This window comes from Pinus tabuliformis, chromosome X, assembly GCF_031772625.1.
Source record: "Pinus tabuliformis cultivar Carrire ecotype Pingquan chromosome X, CPIR1, whole genome shotgun sequence".
Taxonomy (NCBI): domain Eukaryota; kingdom Viridiplantae; phylum Streptophyta; class Pinopsida; order Pinales; family Pinaceae; genus Pinus; species Pinus tabuliformis.
In genome coordinates, this window is record NC_142308.1 from 673,461,042 (window position 1) to 673,477,620 (window position 16,579).

Sequence of the window (16,579 nt, forward strand, 5' to 3'; positions counted from 1 at the left end):
GATATGCTTGGTACATTATGCCCAGCAGGCCCCCACAGGAGCCCCAAAATCTTGGCAGGTGTCCCAAGACTTATACGATGTCATGGGAGCATTCATTCCACCACTTGGACCCCTGTAGAGGATCTACAGGCATCTTCGATTCATATTGAGACCCATGGGGTCATTTATGTGCCCTCAGACCCTCTGGGAGCACCATAGGTCTAATACTTGGAGAACAAGGGGTCACCCCCTTGTCCATCATATTCCAAGGAATTTATTCCCCAGTATAGCACTTTAAGAAATTATTATGCTTTTGGAGGGCCTCACGACATGTACATATTATTATTTGGCCCCTTGTGAGCTAGTTTGTTGGGCTTGTCACCAACAGGGGTTTTATTTGCACATTATTTTATCATTATGGGCTAATGTAGGCCCATAGGCTAATTCGAACTCCTTGGGAGGCTATATATTGATGTTAGATACATTCATTTTGATGACCACTTGACTTGTGATCTCTCTAATCATAGAGAACTTCGCATATTTTCCTTGGAGGATATCTTTGGAGATGGATGGATTTTGATGTATGGATTTGGGCTATTTTTCTTGTCTTGCAAACGAAATGCTGGTTGGATATACTCTATAATGTTGTAAGTAAATTTTAACGTTGTTATTCTTGTTGCTGCATACTGCTAAAATTAGGGCTAGTTGTTGCATAATTGAAATGTGGAATTAAGCATGTTTTAGCTAATTTAATGTATGGGACGATGTTATATGAATGAAATATCCTAGAGATTATTTGTCTCGATAAGATTGCATCATTTTCTTTGAATTATAAATACTTGAAGGTCACTTTTCCTTTCTTTCTCTCAACATGGGATGAAACTGACTTTCCGAGCCTCCTTGATCAAGAAACCAAGTTCTTACTCATCATCATCCTTGACTCCATATCCCCAAGTGAATTAGGCACTGATCCCTAAAAAGGGTGGTCATCTCCTTCACCTTTTTCACCTTTTATCACTTTTTCCCAGGTCTAGCCCTCAAAGGTCACCTAGGGCATCAATTTCCTGGAAATTGACACAAGGAAAAATTTCAATCTCCTACAGGCTACTGCACTAGTGGGTCCCCTCCCTCTCCTCCAAATTTGAGGCAATTCTAATAGTGGAATCTCCAGGAATCCCAAGCCCTAGCTCTAGGATTGAATTTTTCCTAGGCATTCCCAAGGCTAGACCTCAACAAGATCAATTCAACCTATTGAAGTAAATATTCTTGTTTGGTCCTTTCCCTTCAGCTTGTCCAAGATAGGAACATCATTGGTTGCTACATTCCATCCTTGAGTCTGCACTGGGTCCACTTGGCCCCGTGTCATCCCACTTCTCAATAAAGATTATTTGTCAAGGACCATTTGGGAATCCAATTTTCCCAAGGATTAGAGGGATTGAGAACCTCATCTACAAGCCTATTCCTTATCCCTCAACCCTCCAATCCTCACCCCTTAACCCTGGAGGACCAAGGCCCTTGGTTAAAGAGTATGCAAGTTTCATTCTTCACTCCATCCTTGGGAAAGGGTTTCTAGGGTCACTTTCCACCTATCGATTGACATATACTTTACAAGTGATCCCTACACTACCAGGACTCCTCCCATCAGTGAAAGTCCGTAAAGCGTAGGGAGACTTAGCTATGGTGATAGTGAGCTAAGCCTCCACCATTACCCTTAACCTAGCAGTTGCCCTCTTAGGAACCCCTGTTATGTCCCCTGCTGGTTTGAGTGGTAACATTCCCTAGTTAGCAATTTTTTCTAAGAAGAAACATTTTTGCACAATTTTGATATTTAGACACGTTTGACTTAGGGAAATTGGGTTACGCATACCTCACTTGACATTTTGATAAAAGAAGGCTCCAAACATAATAAAAGAAGGCAAATTAGAAAGTAAGTGGAATGTGGGGGCCACTCCAAGAGAAAATTCTCATCCCTTAGGAGAACTCGCACTTGTGGGAAGGAAGAGAGAAGGGGGTTTGATTTGTGGAGCCCATAAGGGGAGAGGAGGGGCATGAAGGATTCAAGGATAAATAGAGGTGGAGGACCTCATTTTAGAACTTTTTGCCAAATTCAGAATTGAACCCTTGTTTGTTCAAATTTCTAAGTCTATCTGTTAGAAATTTAATCTGTATTCTTCTGGTTTATTTTTTCTACTTGTTAAATTCGAACCAATGTTGCACGAAGCGGGGACGTTTTTTGGAAGCAGGGACGCGGAAGCGTCATTTTCCAAAAATCTAGGAAGCGAAGCGTCTGCTATATATATATAGTTTATATTTTTTTGCATTTATACTCAAAACAAACATCCCAAATACCAAATTAGTTGTAGAAGACATGAAAACATGCATATTTTTGCATAAATCAAGATAGATATAACATCCATTGTACATTAATGATTAATTATTCGAGCATCAACCATCTAGAATATAGATTCTTCTCCTCTTGTCTAGCCTTTGCCTCCATCTCGATTGTCTAGGGATATTAGTCAACATTGCCCAATTTTGATCAAACTACCTAATTCAAGACTTAAAATATGGTAGAAAAAGCTTAACATGCTTGATCGATGATTTTGACTTGATTGAAAGGTAATTTTTTGCTAAGGGCGTGCCGCGTAACAAAGGAGTTCAACAATTAACACCACCAGCACTAGCGTACATATAGGGCTTGGTGCTCTTGATTAAATGCTAATCACATACCTTCATACTTGATATAATCTAATGAAATGCCACAATCCCATTGATCCTGAATTCCTGAAAACTATTAAGTCTGCTGAATTTTGAATAGGATATGAAATTCTATTTTCTCCATATGAAGTCCAATGAGGCTGGAACCACTCTCAAACATCCTGAGTCATTTCATGCTAATGTTAAAAATTTAAGTAAAAGGATGAAAATGAAAAATAAAGGAGAATGTCACTTTTACTTTAAGAATTTAACATTACCATGAGGGAGCATTTGCTATATTTATATATTTTTTTTGCCTTCATTCGTCACCCTAACCCAAGGTGGACCCATCCCCAACAAGCAAACTCACCTAAAATTAAAAAAAAAAATTGAAAAAAAAAACGATTTTCTAAACGCTTTTCCGGAAGTGTACGGAAGCGTACGGGAAGCGTACGCTTCCTCCTCCGAAGCGCCACGCTTCCGACGCCCGAAGCGCCGTACAAAGCGCGCTTCTGAGCCACGCTTCCGAAAAGTCCAGGAAGTGGCAAAAAAAATCAGAAGTGCGCTTTCGGCGAAGCTTCCTAGGCGTTTCCGCACGGGATGCGCTTCCGGGCTTGGAACTGGGGGGGGCGCTTCGTGCAACATTAATCTCACCTCTTTCTTTGGTTAAATTCCAATGCCACCCTAGGGGAGTCTATTTCTACATTTCAAAGTTGTTCCGAGGAGATTTACAAGTGTATTCGACCATCAATTGGAGCAGACTGGGCGTAGAAGAAGTAGCACGCATTCTTGGGATAAATAGCTACAGGGCATATTGGTTTCTAGGCTTTTCAGAGTGTGTTGCAGTGCGGAGAGGGTCACTGGCTGGGCTTACGCATCGTGCAGAGCTGTGGGATTTGGGGAGAGATACTTGTTGGGATTTGGAGGTATTGCCAAAGGAATTTGCAGAAGAGCTTTTAAAGAGATTTTCGGAGGAGTTTGGGGCTTGAGAGCAGCATTCTTCCTTCAATTGTGTGTACACCAAGCACAAAGAGGAGTGCTCATTTTTGGGGCTTCCCGGAGCAGCTAGAAGTAGGCCAATTCCTTGTTGGGTTATTGTGGGTTTGAGGTGTACAGGCTGTGGCTAATTTCGCTGAATTTTTTGAGCAGTTTGGAGGGCTAAATCAGCAGTTCATTCCCAGCAGTTGCAACTATTATTTTTGGTTGGGCATAGTCCTTGTAGCAGAGCCATTTTCAGCATTTGGGAGATTCATCTCCACCTGGGTTTTTGGCCTTGCTTCTTGTGGAAAGCCCAGGTTCACATATTTCCACATATTTGTACTCCATCTTATTCACTTAATATTGAATAAAATGGCTCAGCTTGGAGCAGTTTCTAGTGTTGTATATTGTTGTTTATGCATGGGTTAAAATTTTGTGTTGCATGTTGGTACTTTCTTTTGTTATCATTGTTATTTCCTGTTAGGGATATTACAAATTCACACCAGAATTCCTTTAAGCATTAAATGAAAGCACCTAAATAAATAAATGGTTAGCATATCTCATATTTGAAGACCCATCTTCATAAGGTGAATTGACTAGATGAAAGAAATCACAAATCGAAGAGTGGTTGAGAGGCAACTAAGAGTGGCTATCTATGGATCAAAGTGGGGTTGTTGCATGGCAAGCTGGATCAAAATGAGGAAAAATATCACCTGGGGGGTTACACATAGGCTAGTGGGTAACAGATCTATAGGCAGCTAGTGGGGAGCTTGATATATCTTATAGCCACTAGGCCTAATTTGAGTTATGTTGTGCACTCCATTTCTAGATTTATGACAATGTTGAAGGTAGAGCATTGGATTGCAACAAAGCGAGCATTGAGATATGTGAAAGGGACAATTGACATTGGCATTTTGTACAGCAGAAGCAAAGACCCTAGGCTATGTGGGCTTATAAATTAAATTTGGGCAGGTTGTGTAGATGATATAAATCAACATCTAGATATATTTTTTTCCTTGGCATGGCTGTAGTCACATGGACCAGCAAGAAACAATGTGCAATAGTCTTTTCATTGACCAAAGCAAAATATTGAGGAGCAGTGAAAGGAGCATGTGAAGTAGTTTGGCTTAGGAAGATTCTTTCAAACAAAGATGCAATAGATAGAGTTGACATCCCTACTCTTTGACAATCAAGGGTTGCTCAAACTAGCCAAGGATCCAGTCTTCCACAAACATACCAAACATGTTCAAATACATTGCCACTTCATTAGACAAATTGTACAAGATGGATATATTGAGCTGTAGTACTGCCCCACAAAGGACCATATTGCAGACATTTTCACCAATCTTTGGCTCTTGAAAAATATGTAAAATTCCACGATAAGCTTGGTGTAGTTAGTAAATTGACTATTAAGTGAGGGTGTCAAAGTAAATATCAAATTATAATGGTCAACTAGATATATCATATTAGACATAAGCATTAATAATGTCATTTGGACATTAGGTTATTTTATGCTTTATTTCACTTTAGTGTGTTTTTTTGGTCTAATCTCGTATTCATAAAGAGGATTGACTGGAACTATCTTGTAACAATTTATGAGCAAGCTTTTGCTTTCTTATTATGAATCCAATCGTGGTTTCGTTTATGTGTTCATGTTATCATTATACTATCCAAGCTCACACAATTGATGGTGGTCTCAATCTCCTTACTTGTAGGAGTCTTTCCATGAGGAGATTAAGCCAGTGATTATCATTTATTAGCAAACGAACAACTTTTGTAAGAATCGAATTAGTACAAAATTAGCAACATCCTTATTATAGACATATCCTTAGGAGTTCCATACAGAAATGCAATAATTAGCAATTTCCCTTTGTACCAAGCTCTGATCCTTGTCAGAATAAAGGACCAGTTCGTCTTCATCCTAACATATCCTGAAATATTTTTGTGTTGTTATCAACCTACTCATTTCATTTGGTTCTTGTACAAATCCACACATTTCCTCTTTCTTTGGTAAAAATTACTTCTAACTTGATATCAATGAACTATTGCAAGACCACACCTCGATTGTCCAGTCACAATGCATGAAACTTTGAATCCTATCACATTCAACTAGCAAAGAATTTCTAAAAGCTCGTCTCATAATGAGCCTCCAATTTTACTAAGTTGAGGGGATATCCTTTACCTACACTGCATTCTAGTCCCAGTACATCCTTAGCTGATTAGCAATTGCCCTAAAATAGATCTTTCAAAACTGTAAAGATATCTTTTAAAAGGCCTTTGAAATTTAGCTATAAAGTTGTCAATATTAGGCATGATTATGGAATATCAAATATGAAAATTTGGCAACACTATTTAGGCTTGTTTGAGTATATGACATAAACATCGGCATCACTCCGATAATGATGTTCAATGTTCATAGCTATTTCGGCATTCAATGAGTTCATATTTATACCATAGTGGCAAATTACAGTTAAAATTTCAATATAACAATGTTAAACCCAAAGGACAGAAATCAATGCTACCTGGAAATTAAAGCCGCCAGTGATTCCATCAACATTTATCACCTTCAATCAATTTTGCAAGTTATATATTGTTTAGATTGCCATAGCATGAATAAGGTCATATAGACAGACCTTATTGACCAATTTTCACTTAAACAAAGCTTGAATAATAAGGTTATAAAATGGAAAGATATGGCTAAGAAAGGGAAATCACTAAAAGGTAACAGCAAGGACTACCTCTCCAGCAAAGAAGAGATTAGGGCATGTCCTACTTTCCATGGTATTTAGATTGATCTGCATGTTCAAAATAACATGAGTAATTCAATAATGAAAGGCACCCAGTGTTTGTTGAAAGGATTAAAAATGTACAGATGATGTTAGTGAACTGTAACTGTTTCAGCAACATTTAACAAACACCGTCAAATATCTCTCTAGTTTCACAAGGTAACAGTTCATCTAACAGCTTCAAAATATGAAATCCCAATAACCTCAGAAAGTGGGACTCCTCCAGCAGTGACAAACTCATCCTTGAATTCACCCTGTCACAAATGAAGTATATTACTAGAATGCTGATTTTGCTGTACTGTAATCACATTGACTACAAAAAAGATGACATACCCAGAAGTTTGAAACATATGACATTACTTATATAAACAATTACCTTAAATCCAGTTTTTCATAGTCATACAGTGAACTGGTTTTTATGTTGCAATACAGAAGATAAATGGAAAGTCATAAGTTATGTCAGAACCACACCTTTCCCGAAAGATCAAAAGAGAAATACTTTATACTGGAGGCAAGCAATTGCAAACTGTGGTGAGATACAGATGCCCATAAAGTATTCCTGTCCAATCCCTGCAACGCCATTTTCCGACATGTGGGTGAAATGCCTGGATTGAGAACATGTTCCAAAAGGGAAATTTTCTTGCATTTCTTAAGAATTAAAGTAACAATTAACAAAGCAATTTGACGAAATTCCGAGTAGAAATATTTGTCACATTGCTTTTGCCTGTTTTGCAGGAATTAGATGATCTAGTTGGCATCTCATTTTACACAAATTTTAAATCATAAGGAGACAATCAACAAGACCTGATGTTCCACTAGATATTGCCAAAATCTTTTTGGCAAGTGAAATTCTGGTGGAGACGAATTTTGCAACTTCTGTTTCTGTAGAAGCAGATTACAATACTCAGCATAAAGTAGATGAGATGAGATAATATAAATTTATTAAAGTCCATCAAATGACCAAAACTAGGTCAATCAAAGTGCATAGTAAAAAAGTGTTAATACAAAAAATTGGAAGTGTTAAGGCCACTCCCATATAAGACACTGTGCAAGAGCAGCCAGAACATTTTATTCTCATAAACATTATACGTATGATACAAGCATAGATAGGACTAGATCAGTTTACATCACATGACAAAGAAAACAAAGTTCAACATACTTCAGGAGTTAGTATATCAATACATACTGCAGGGCAAGGACACGCCTTAGCCTTTATAGGTGGCACCTTTTTCGCTTAAATTAGACAATGCCAATACAAATCCAGAAATGCCTATGATTATTATACAAACACACATATTAGCAACTCAGATAAGCCTTTGCTTAACCCAAGATATTAATTCCCCACGATATTGTTCCTGTTATGATTCAAAGCCAAAGTTAACATTGTTATTTAACATTGTTTCTGTCTACAGTTCAGCTTCAAAAAACCAAGTTCCTCAATATTAAACTAGCATAACAATAACAGCACTTTTATCATGTAATGGATGTACAACTTGTTATACATGAAGATACATGAATTCATAATCTGTTTACTAACTTGGTAACTCAGATCTGGACATAAGCTGTGCCTTCTTTTGCATATATTACCAGTAGATACTCGGCATATGCTTTCATTTATTGGAGGTATATCAATGGAAATGATTGAAGTATCCTCGTTTTTCCCTTTTCATTTAATGTCGCTTTCCTCATAAGGATCAATGTCTACCCATATCTACATGCACTATTATGCAAGTAGTGATTGTTCTGGGTTGCCCTTGCAAATCTGGGTGTTGCTGCAGGACGAAATTGTCTGTACAGACCTCAATACTGCTCCAAAAGGGTTGAAACTTCCGCTGGTACCTTTTCTCATGCTGCTCCACCAAACCCAGAAAGGATTTGGACACTCGACTAGCCATCAGAAAACCCACCAAGAAGTGTGAATTGCCCAGTGACACCAGTTGTGCACATTGCTGAATAATAGCTGCAAATGGCCCTCAATCCACTGTAAAATTCCAGCAAAAACTCCTTTCAATTAACCCTGAAAATTCCTGCTCCTCCCCAGCTCCAAACCACAGCCCCAAGCTCCCATGAATTTGCCCAATTTATCCTCTGCACAGGCCCACGCAGGCCCTAAACAACAAGTGATAGCTCTGCTGATTTACCACAGAAGCAAGCCCTGCAATCACTCTAATCCACCTGCAAAATGTAGGCAACAACTCCCTTCAAAAACCCGGCAAAAGCTCTGACTTATAACAGCTCCTCCAACTAGGGCAAATTTTGCTCCTGCATAAGTCTGCCCCAGAAATTCATCAAAACACCTGCAATGTCTCCTGGAACAGCACTCTGAAGTGTATAGAATCCTCCTAGGGATGGCAATCGTGGTCCACCAAAGGTAGGTTGAGATTTCCGGTTGGAGATCTCATGTGCCGAACAACACTTTGTTGACCTAGCGAAATGTTGATTTGGGGTAGCATCAGATGTGCTCTAGCCACGAAATTTGGTGGAGAGGTAGGGGCACATGAGATCTCCAATACCCAGGAAGGGAAAGGGAGCCTCACGCAGAGCCACACAAAAGCTAGGAGGGCTGACGCAGTTGGCTGAGGAGGCCGGGTTGTTGGTGTCGAGATTGTGCAGAGCCTAGGAGTTGTCACCTTCAAGTTGTTGGGGTTTAGAAGGCTGTGAGAACATTGCAGAGTGGAGCTGGTGAGATACTGTAGTCAGAATAGTACCTGACATAAGGACAAGAGGAGGGAGTTGCTACCGAGGGTTTCTAGCCAAGAAACCTAGATCAGTGGTGTGGTTGCATAGATGATCAAAGTAGAGGGCATCTCAACATCGGCAGAAGGATTTCTAGGAGGGTAATCAAGACTTAGAGGGAGTCAGATCGAGAACTTCCAGGAGGGAAGTAGAAGAGCATCATGGCACTACACAAAGTAAGAGACTAGGACAGGCTGGACGGAGCATTGAACTTCGCAGTCTGGAAGGCCAGAATCTTATCCGTACTTGACAAAAATCATGTCAAGAACTTTGCCTTGAAGATTATAGCTATCCCAGTCGACCCAAATGATAACGACAAGTATGAGGAGGCAATGGCAAGGGCCAAAAGAATCATCCTTGACGGGGTCAAGGACCATGTAGTACCACATATTGCCGAGAAGAAAACAGCATATGAGATGTGGGAGGCCCTCAAGAAATTGTACCAGCATACTTCTGTGTAGAGAAGAATGTTACTAGAGAATCAGTTGAGGTCGTATCAGATGAAGAAGGGAGAACCAATTGACACCTTCCTCGGAGGACTGAATGAGATCCAAGATCAGTTGACTGCTATAGAAGCCACGCCGGATCAGGAATTGATGGTGAGGACAGCCTTGAATGTTGTCTCAAAAGACTGGGAGGTATTTGTCCAAAGTATACTGGGTAGAGGGACACTTCCACCTTGGGATGAGATGTGGGCTTCTCTTCGCCAAGAAGATATCAGACGGCAGTCAAAGACAGGTAGCAGCAGCAAGGGGATAAAAGTCAAGCAGGAGGAGGAAGATGTTGCCCTAGCATCTGAGGGAAAGTAGGAAAAACGAAAGAAGAAAGATCTCTCCAAGACCAAGTGCTTCCACTGTGGGGAGCTAGGTCATTATGCGACCCAGTGTCCAAGGAAGAAGAGTAAGGGAGAGTCTTCCGAGACTAAGGTAGCGCCAGCAAGGGCAGAGAAGGAAGTGTTGACAGACGATGACTGTGCCATGAGTGCACATGCACCACTTGAGCGGAAGTGGGGAGACATCGAGCTGTAGTCAGGTGGACTATAGGCGATGAGGGGTAGGATCCTCAAGGTACCCAGCCTCTTGGATTAGACCTTGCTACAGGAGCCCCGAAGAGGAGTAGCAGGATTGGCTAAGTTGGGTAGAGATGGATGCGAAGGAAGCGGCAGAGAGAGCTATAGTGCAGGAGTCCCAGGACAGCACCCTCAAGAAATTGTACCAGCATACTTCTGTGTAGAGAAGAATGTTACTAGAGAATCAGTTGAGGTCGTATCAGATGAAGAAGGGAGAACCAATTGACACCTTCCTCGGAGGACTGAATGAGATCCAAGATCAGTTGACTGCTATAGAAGCCACGCCGGATCAGGAATTGATGGTGAGGACAACCTTGAATGTTGTCTCAGAAGACTGAGAGGTATTTGTCCAAAGTATACTGGGTAGAGGGACACTTCCACCTTGGGATGAGATGTGGGCTGCTCTTCGCCAAGAAGAGATCAGACGGCAGTCAAAGACGGGTAGCAGCAGCAAGGGGATCAAAGTCAAGCAGGAGGAGGAAGATGTTGCCCTAGCATCTGAGGAAAGTAGGAAAAACGAAAGAAGAAGGATCTCTCCAAGACCAAGTGCTTCCACTGTGGGGAGCTAGGTCATTATGCGACCCAGTGTCCTAGGAAGAAGAGTAAGGGAGAGTCTTCCGAGACTAAGGTAGCGCCAGCAAGGGCAGAGAAGGAAGTGTTGACAGACGATGACTGTGCCATGAGTGCACATGCACCACTTGAGCGGAAGTGGGGAGACATCGAGCTGTAGTCAGGTGGACTATCGGCGATGAGGGGTAGGATCCTCGAGGTACCCAGCCTCTTGGATTAGACCTTGCTACAGGAGCCCCGAAGAGGAGTAGCAGGATTGGCTAAGTCGGGTAGAGATGGATGCGGAGGAAGCAGCAGAGAGAGCTATAGTGCAGGAGACCCAGGACAGCGCAAGGCTAGTAGACTGCAACAGTGCGAGAGGCATGGGAGTGTTGCACCAGTGCAGGATGGCGCCGAGAGGTGTGCAATGGTGCGAGATACAGGGAGTTATTGCAGCAACATAGAGGTCAGAGAGGGAGCACTTGTCAGCGACAAAGGGAGCTTCAGCATCAAGAGGGTCTCTAGCCCAACAGAGAGGTCAGAGTTGGGAGATCAGTTACTTACTTCTTAGTAACTGAGTTGCAATGCAGCAGTGGGCAGCACGATGCAACATGATGAGAGGAGGTGCGGATGTGGTGTTGGGAGAAAGGACAAGCAGTAGCATGGATGCAAAGGGAGCTGTCGTACAAATGTAGCAGTGGAAGTTGCAGAACCATGGGCAACAGTACATGATACAACAGTGCAGAGGATGGGGGGCAGCAAGCTTAGCATCAGCACAGGGACCGATGTTGGATGATCAGAGTAATACTCAATGAGGAATATTTCTAGAGCATAGTCCTTGCTAAGAGGGAGTGTTGATTTGGGGTAGCATCGGATGTGCTCTAGCCACAAAATTTGGTGGAGAGGTTGGGGCACATGAGATCTCCAATACCCAGAAAGGGTTTGGGAAGATTCTAAACAGTTCAGGAGAAACTCTGAAATGTAGCCCTCAACGCTTCCCATCTGTTTGAGCCTTGTTAGTTTCCCAAAATGCTCCTCTGGGTCTCTCCTATCGAAATGCTACAACGCCCTCCTAGTGAACTCCTCATAGGTTTCCACTTTGGCATGCCCCATTGTGGTTACCCCATGGAACCACCAGTGATGGGCTTCTCCCCCTAAATGCAAAGTGGAAATTTTAGTTGCCTCTCCTTCCGTCATCTGATTCAGCTGGAAATAGATATCCAGCTTCTCCACCCACGCTCTTGCTAAACTCTTGGACACCCCAACGAAAGTTGGGAGGAACAATCTCCTTTTGGTGCACCGTAAATAGATGCCATGAGTGTAGTTTCCTCCACCTTGTCTCTTTCCCTTGTTATTACCTTTCAACTGACAAAAGTACCTAAAGGTAATGGCCTCTCTAAAGTCAGGCACATATGACCAATAATCTATAAAATAGTCCGCCATGGGCATCTCCTCTTGCCCTTGCAGCCCTCAAGTGTCGGATGCTATAAATGTAGGAATGGTGGACTTGGGTGGTGTGTTGGGAATGAGGGGTGCATTGGGGCCATGACCCCCTTGGTGATGTGAAGTACCAGAGCCCTCACCAATTTGGAATTCCCCTTGAATCCCTTTGCCCCTGTTGTTGCTGCAATTTGTTGCCTCAGCTCCTCAATACCTTTGGACAAATCCTACACAGCCTTGAGAAGAGTTTGGGCAAACTCCTCCTCTTTACTCCCCCTGTCTCCCACGTTATCCCCCATGTTTGGCCTTTCGACCTCTGGTTCAGTAACCTCTGGATCTGGGGTGATTTGTAGTTGTCTCTCTCTGCTTTTGTACCTTTGCCTCTTGTAAGTTACGTTTGTTGGTCTTCTGGTGTCATAAACCGATGTTGCTGCCCACACGCTGAGCCAAGACTATGAGCTCTGGTACCATTGTAATATCCCTAAGGAAATTTTACAGTAATAAACAAAGCATGCATAGACATAAACACATAGAAAAATTACTCAAACATCAGAACACCAAATAGAGCCAAAAACTGTGTTGTTGAGCCATTTTATTGATTAAGCATGAAGTACAATGGGTGCTTGGAAAGTATGCACCTGGGCTTTCCCAAGGCAAGCAAGCTAAGCCCAAATGATGAATGTGAAATTCCCCCAAGCATACTGGTTGGTCTTCCTTGGCTCTGCGCTGAAATGCCCAAAAAATGAGTTGTTGGCTGTGTAGAATAGCTGCTAGGGCCTCCTTCAGTGCTCAGAAAATTCTGGGAAATTAACCCCGGGCTCTCCACCAAATACCCAAAATAACCCATGAAGGAATTTGCCGATGGTTGACCTTGGAATTTTGGCCCTATTTTCCCTCAATGGCTCTGCTACTGGGTAATTTGACCCACCTGTCAATCTTGCTGCAAAAAGCCCCCAAATGGCTGCAATCACCAACAAAACACTTCCCCAAACTCCTCCTCAAGTTTCAGCCCCAAACTCCCTTCTCTCCTCAACCTCCAAGTGTGACTCCTCCAAGAACTATGCAATTCCTGCGCTGCTACTGTTGGAACCTCTCCTCAAACTCGCACTCTCTGCTGCTAGTTCGAACTGGAATGGATGGGACTCCCTCCTTGGGTTGGCACTCGAAGTCCACTGAAGCAAGGGTTGAGATTTCTGCTCAGAAACACTCTTGTGCTAAACAACACTTGCAGACTTGGCTTCAGCTCAAGCATGCTAGTCTAAGACAATTCTCAAATATTCATGAATGACCAAAATGAGTGCCTCTTGCTCTTTTTGTCAAAGAGCCTCCAAAATGCCCATGTGGGCCCAACTCGACTTTCCCCCACCAAACTCGCTCCAATGAACGTGTGTTTCCCTTGTGGGCCACATTCCTCTATGGGTGGCCCCCATGGACCACTAGTGGCTCGATTTCTGTCCTTCATCCTCTATTGTTTGGGCTCACTTTAATAAAAAATAAATGTGCGGCCTCTAAACCCACACTTCCTAAGTGCTAGAGCCTAGTGCAAATTTTTCCAAAACTGGGCAAAAACGGTATTTCCCTTACAAATGTTGCTAAGAGGGAATATCACATCTTAAGAAGGCTAATATATCTGATTTTCTAGTTAATCAAGTTATCTGGCAGTTGGGCATATTTTAGCAAGCATAGATATTGTTGGATTGACATTTACTCACCATTGTCATAACTTGTTTACTGGTGTCATAATAATCACGTGTTTCTCATTAAAAGATCATAGGAACATAAAGTATCTAAGTGTCTTCATATTGTGTTCCTAGCATTTGCATTGTGAAAGTGATTGATATTTTGTATCTCTTGTGATTTTTTGTAATATTCCTAATTGGAATTTAACAGCTAATACCAAACAATGGACTAAGAACAATAAATAAACTGGAACTCATACACAATTAAAACACCAAAATGTCCAACAACACAATCTAAGTCATTTTATTAATTTTATGATAAAAGAGTACATAAAATGAGCTGAAATTTTGGAAACTGGCTTGCTATGCAATTTGAGCACAACCCAGACAAATGGCCCAAACCAAAATGGTAAAAATGGTTCAGGAGTGATCTATGCACTATCCAAAAATAATCCGCTACTGGTTGTTGGATGTAATGTTGATCTTAAGGCTCAATACTCCTTGGAATGCAAATTGTCTAACTAACTAGCAATTCGCCCTGCTATAAGAATGTGGATTTCAGGCTTGAATATTGTCCAAAAAATTCTATAAAACCAGCCAGAGACTCCTCTCAATAAACCCACAAAAACCCAAAAAGGGTTTGGGCTGAATCCATCGACCCCCGGTGAACCCCAACAAGTGTGAATTGCCCAATCTGGCTAGAAAACGCCCCACAATTTTGATACTACTGAATTATGCCCAAATCTACCATGGGAAATTTCTCCCAGCTCTGGCTAAATTTTCCACTAAAAAATACCTCCTATCTTAAGCCCTTATCTCTCTTGGCTCCACTTGTTTAATCCCTTGCGCAACACTTGGTCAAATAGCTTATGTACCCCTCCCAAATGATAAAAAATCGACCCAGGTAATAACCTCCAATCCAACTCGGTGAATCGTTGTCCAAAATTTGGTCTAACGATAAGAAAAATCCCTGCAAAACCCGTAACCTCTAACCCACACATGCTCCCACAATGTGCTCCACAAAAATACCTCTGCGGTCAAAAAATGTGCATTGTTGAGTAAACTCTTACGAAGATGTCCAATGGAAGCTCAGAATTGAGCTCTCCAAATTGCCTCACTACGGAGACACTCGAAGTTTTCCGAAATATGGGTGGAATTCCCGCTCGAAAATTCCTTGTGTTGAATAACACAGGCTGTCTTGGCTAAGCAACTCAAGAGAACTAGTGTTAAATTGTCAAATAATCAAAAGATACCAAATGGAGGCCTCCAAGCTCTATTTATAATTGTTATCCCTCTCCCTTGGTGGTCCCCACTTTCCACTAATAAAATATTACTTTGTTGCCATTCTTCATTAAAATTATTAATTTCCACTTTTCTCTCACAAAAAATTGGGAACATTACATTTTTCATGCTATAAGAAACCATATTTCACACTCACTTAAAGCACTTAAATCTCTTGGGAATATTGGCATTGAGTAATAAGATCACATATAATCTTGTTTAACTGTGATTGGCATCTTGATTGATAAGTGGATAAGTTGGTTTAATTGGTTAAACATCTTGTGGAATATTGTTGAAGTTTACACTGGTATCTTGTTTAAGATTGTATCTTAATATCGTTAAGTACTCTTGCTTTAAGATAAATTCACAATAAGTACTTAAGTAACTTACACAATCTTAACTCAAGATAAATTTCACTCATCATCTTGCATTAAGCATTCTAGATCTAGCTTGCATTAATAATTTACCTCCTAGCATAAGCTAGGTTGATAGAAATATAGGGCAACCCTTCTCACCTAGCTTGAAGGGCCTCGACAACTCTTTGGTGGTTAATATGGTGACCTTGCAGTGGTTAGAGCCACAGTCTCTGCAATGCCGGAGGCATTGGGTGATAGGAGAACAATAGAAGGTATTGTTAATTAGGCCTTAGCCTACTTCTCGTTGGCCTCCTTCCCACAACCTACCTTGGAGCCCAGCTTCAAAATAGTTTAGGCATCTAACTAAAAATAACCAAGATCACTGCATCACACACAGGTCATAGGACTTGCATATCATTTAGGTTAGTCAATCATCTCAAGTAGCAGGTGTCCATCGGGTCATTTGGTTCACATTTACTATAAGCAAGAATTTGTAACTCCATTAAGCCACTAATCTCATACTTAAAAATCTAATCAAATTAATAACCTTGCTTAAATTCAACCAAGTGGCTAGGCCACTCATCCGTGTCTCCCAAGCAAGTTGGTTTCCAACTTGTTTTCCTTCAACTCATTCCATAGGGAGTACCCCCCATAGCCTGTTGTTGGGAGAAAGCTAGAATGGAGTGGACAGGGATCAAAGTGACAACCCCCGTCCTAAGCAATGTCGCGGTGCCTATACAATCTGAGTGGCAACATTTTGCGTCGTTGCCAGGGACCAATTTGTTGGACCTTGGTTTTACAACAATCTCCACAATCTTGTAATCTTTCATCCTTCATTCATTATTTCATCAATGCCACAACATTTTTGGCACCTTCCTCTCATCATTCTTCATCTTCCCATCACCCTATTATTCTTCCTCTCACTAATCCTCTCATCTTGTTTATTCTCACATTAGAACCTGGACATTTAGGTTGGTTTCCTGTTTGGGTGGCGACTCCACTTATTCATCCATTCACTAGAACGTACTC

The 16,579-nt window shown here is 41.5% G+C and overlaps 1 protein-coding gene across 7 annotated transcripts in view; it reads right to left on the minus strand.

Annotated features, from left to right (window-relative positions):
• LOC149141775 (uncharacterized) overlaps positions 1 to 16,579 on the minus strand; it is a 451,055-nt gene that overhangs the window by 99,515 nt on the left and 334,961 nt on the right. For 6 of the 7 annotated variants that reach the window (XM_089448792.1, XM_089448791.1, XM_089448788.1 and 3 more), the window contains 5 exons: positions 7,245 to 7,322; positions 6,912 to 7,010; positions 6,644 to 6,694; positions 6,393 to 6,449; positions 6,177 to 6,218 (listed from right to left, as the gene is read on the minus strand). In XM_089448792.1, the coding sequence (XP_089304918.1) occupies positions 6,177 to 6,218; positions 6,393 to 6,449; positions 6,644 to 6,694; positions 6,912 to 7,010; positions 7,245 to 7,322 (327 nt within the window). The remainder of the gene's footprint in view (positions 1 to 6,176; positions 6,219 to 6,392; positions 6,450 to 6,643; positions 6,695 to 6,911; positions 7,011 to 7,244; positions 7,323 to 16,579) is intronic. The other variant, XM_089448790.1, reaches the window with a different exon arrangement.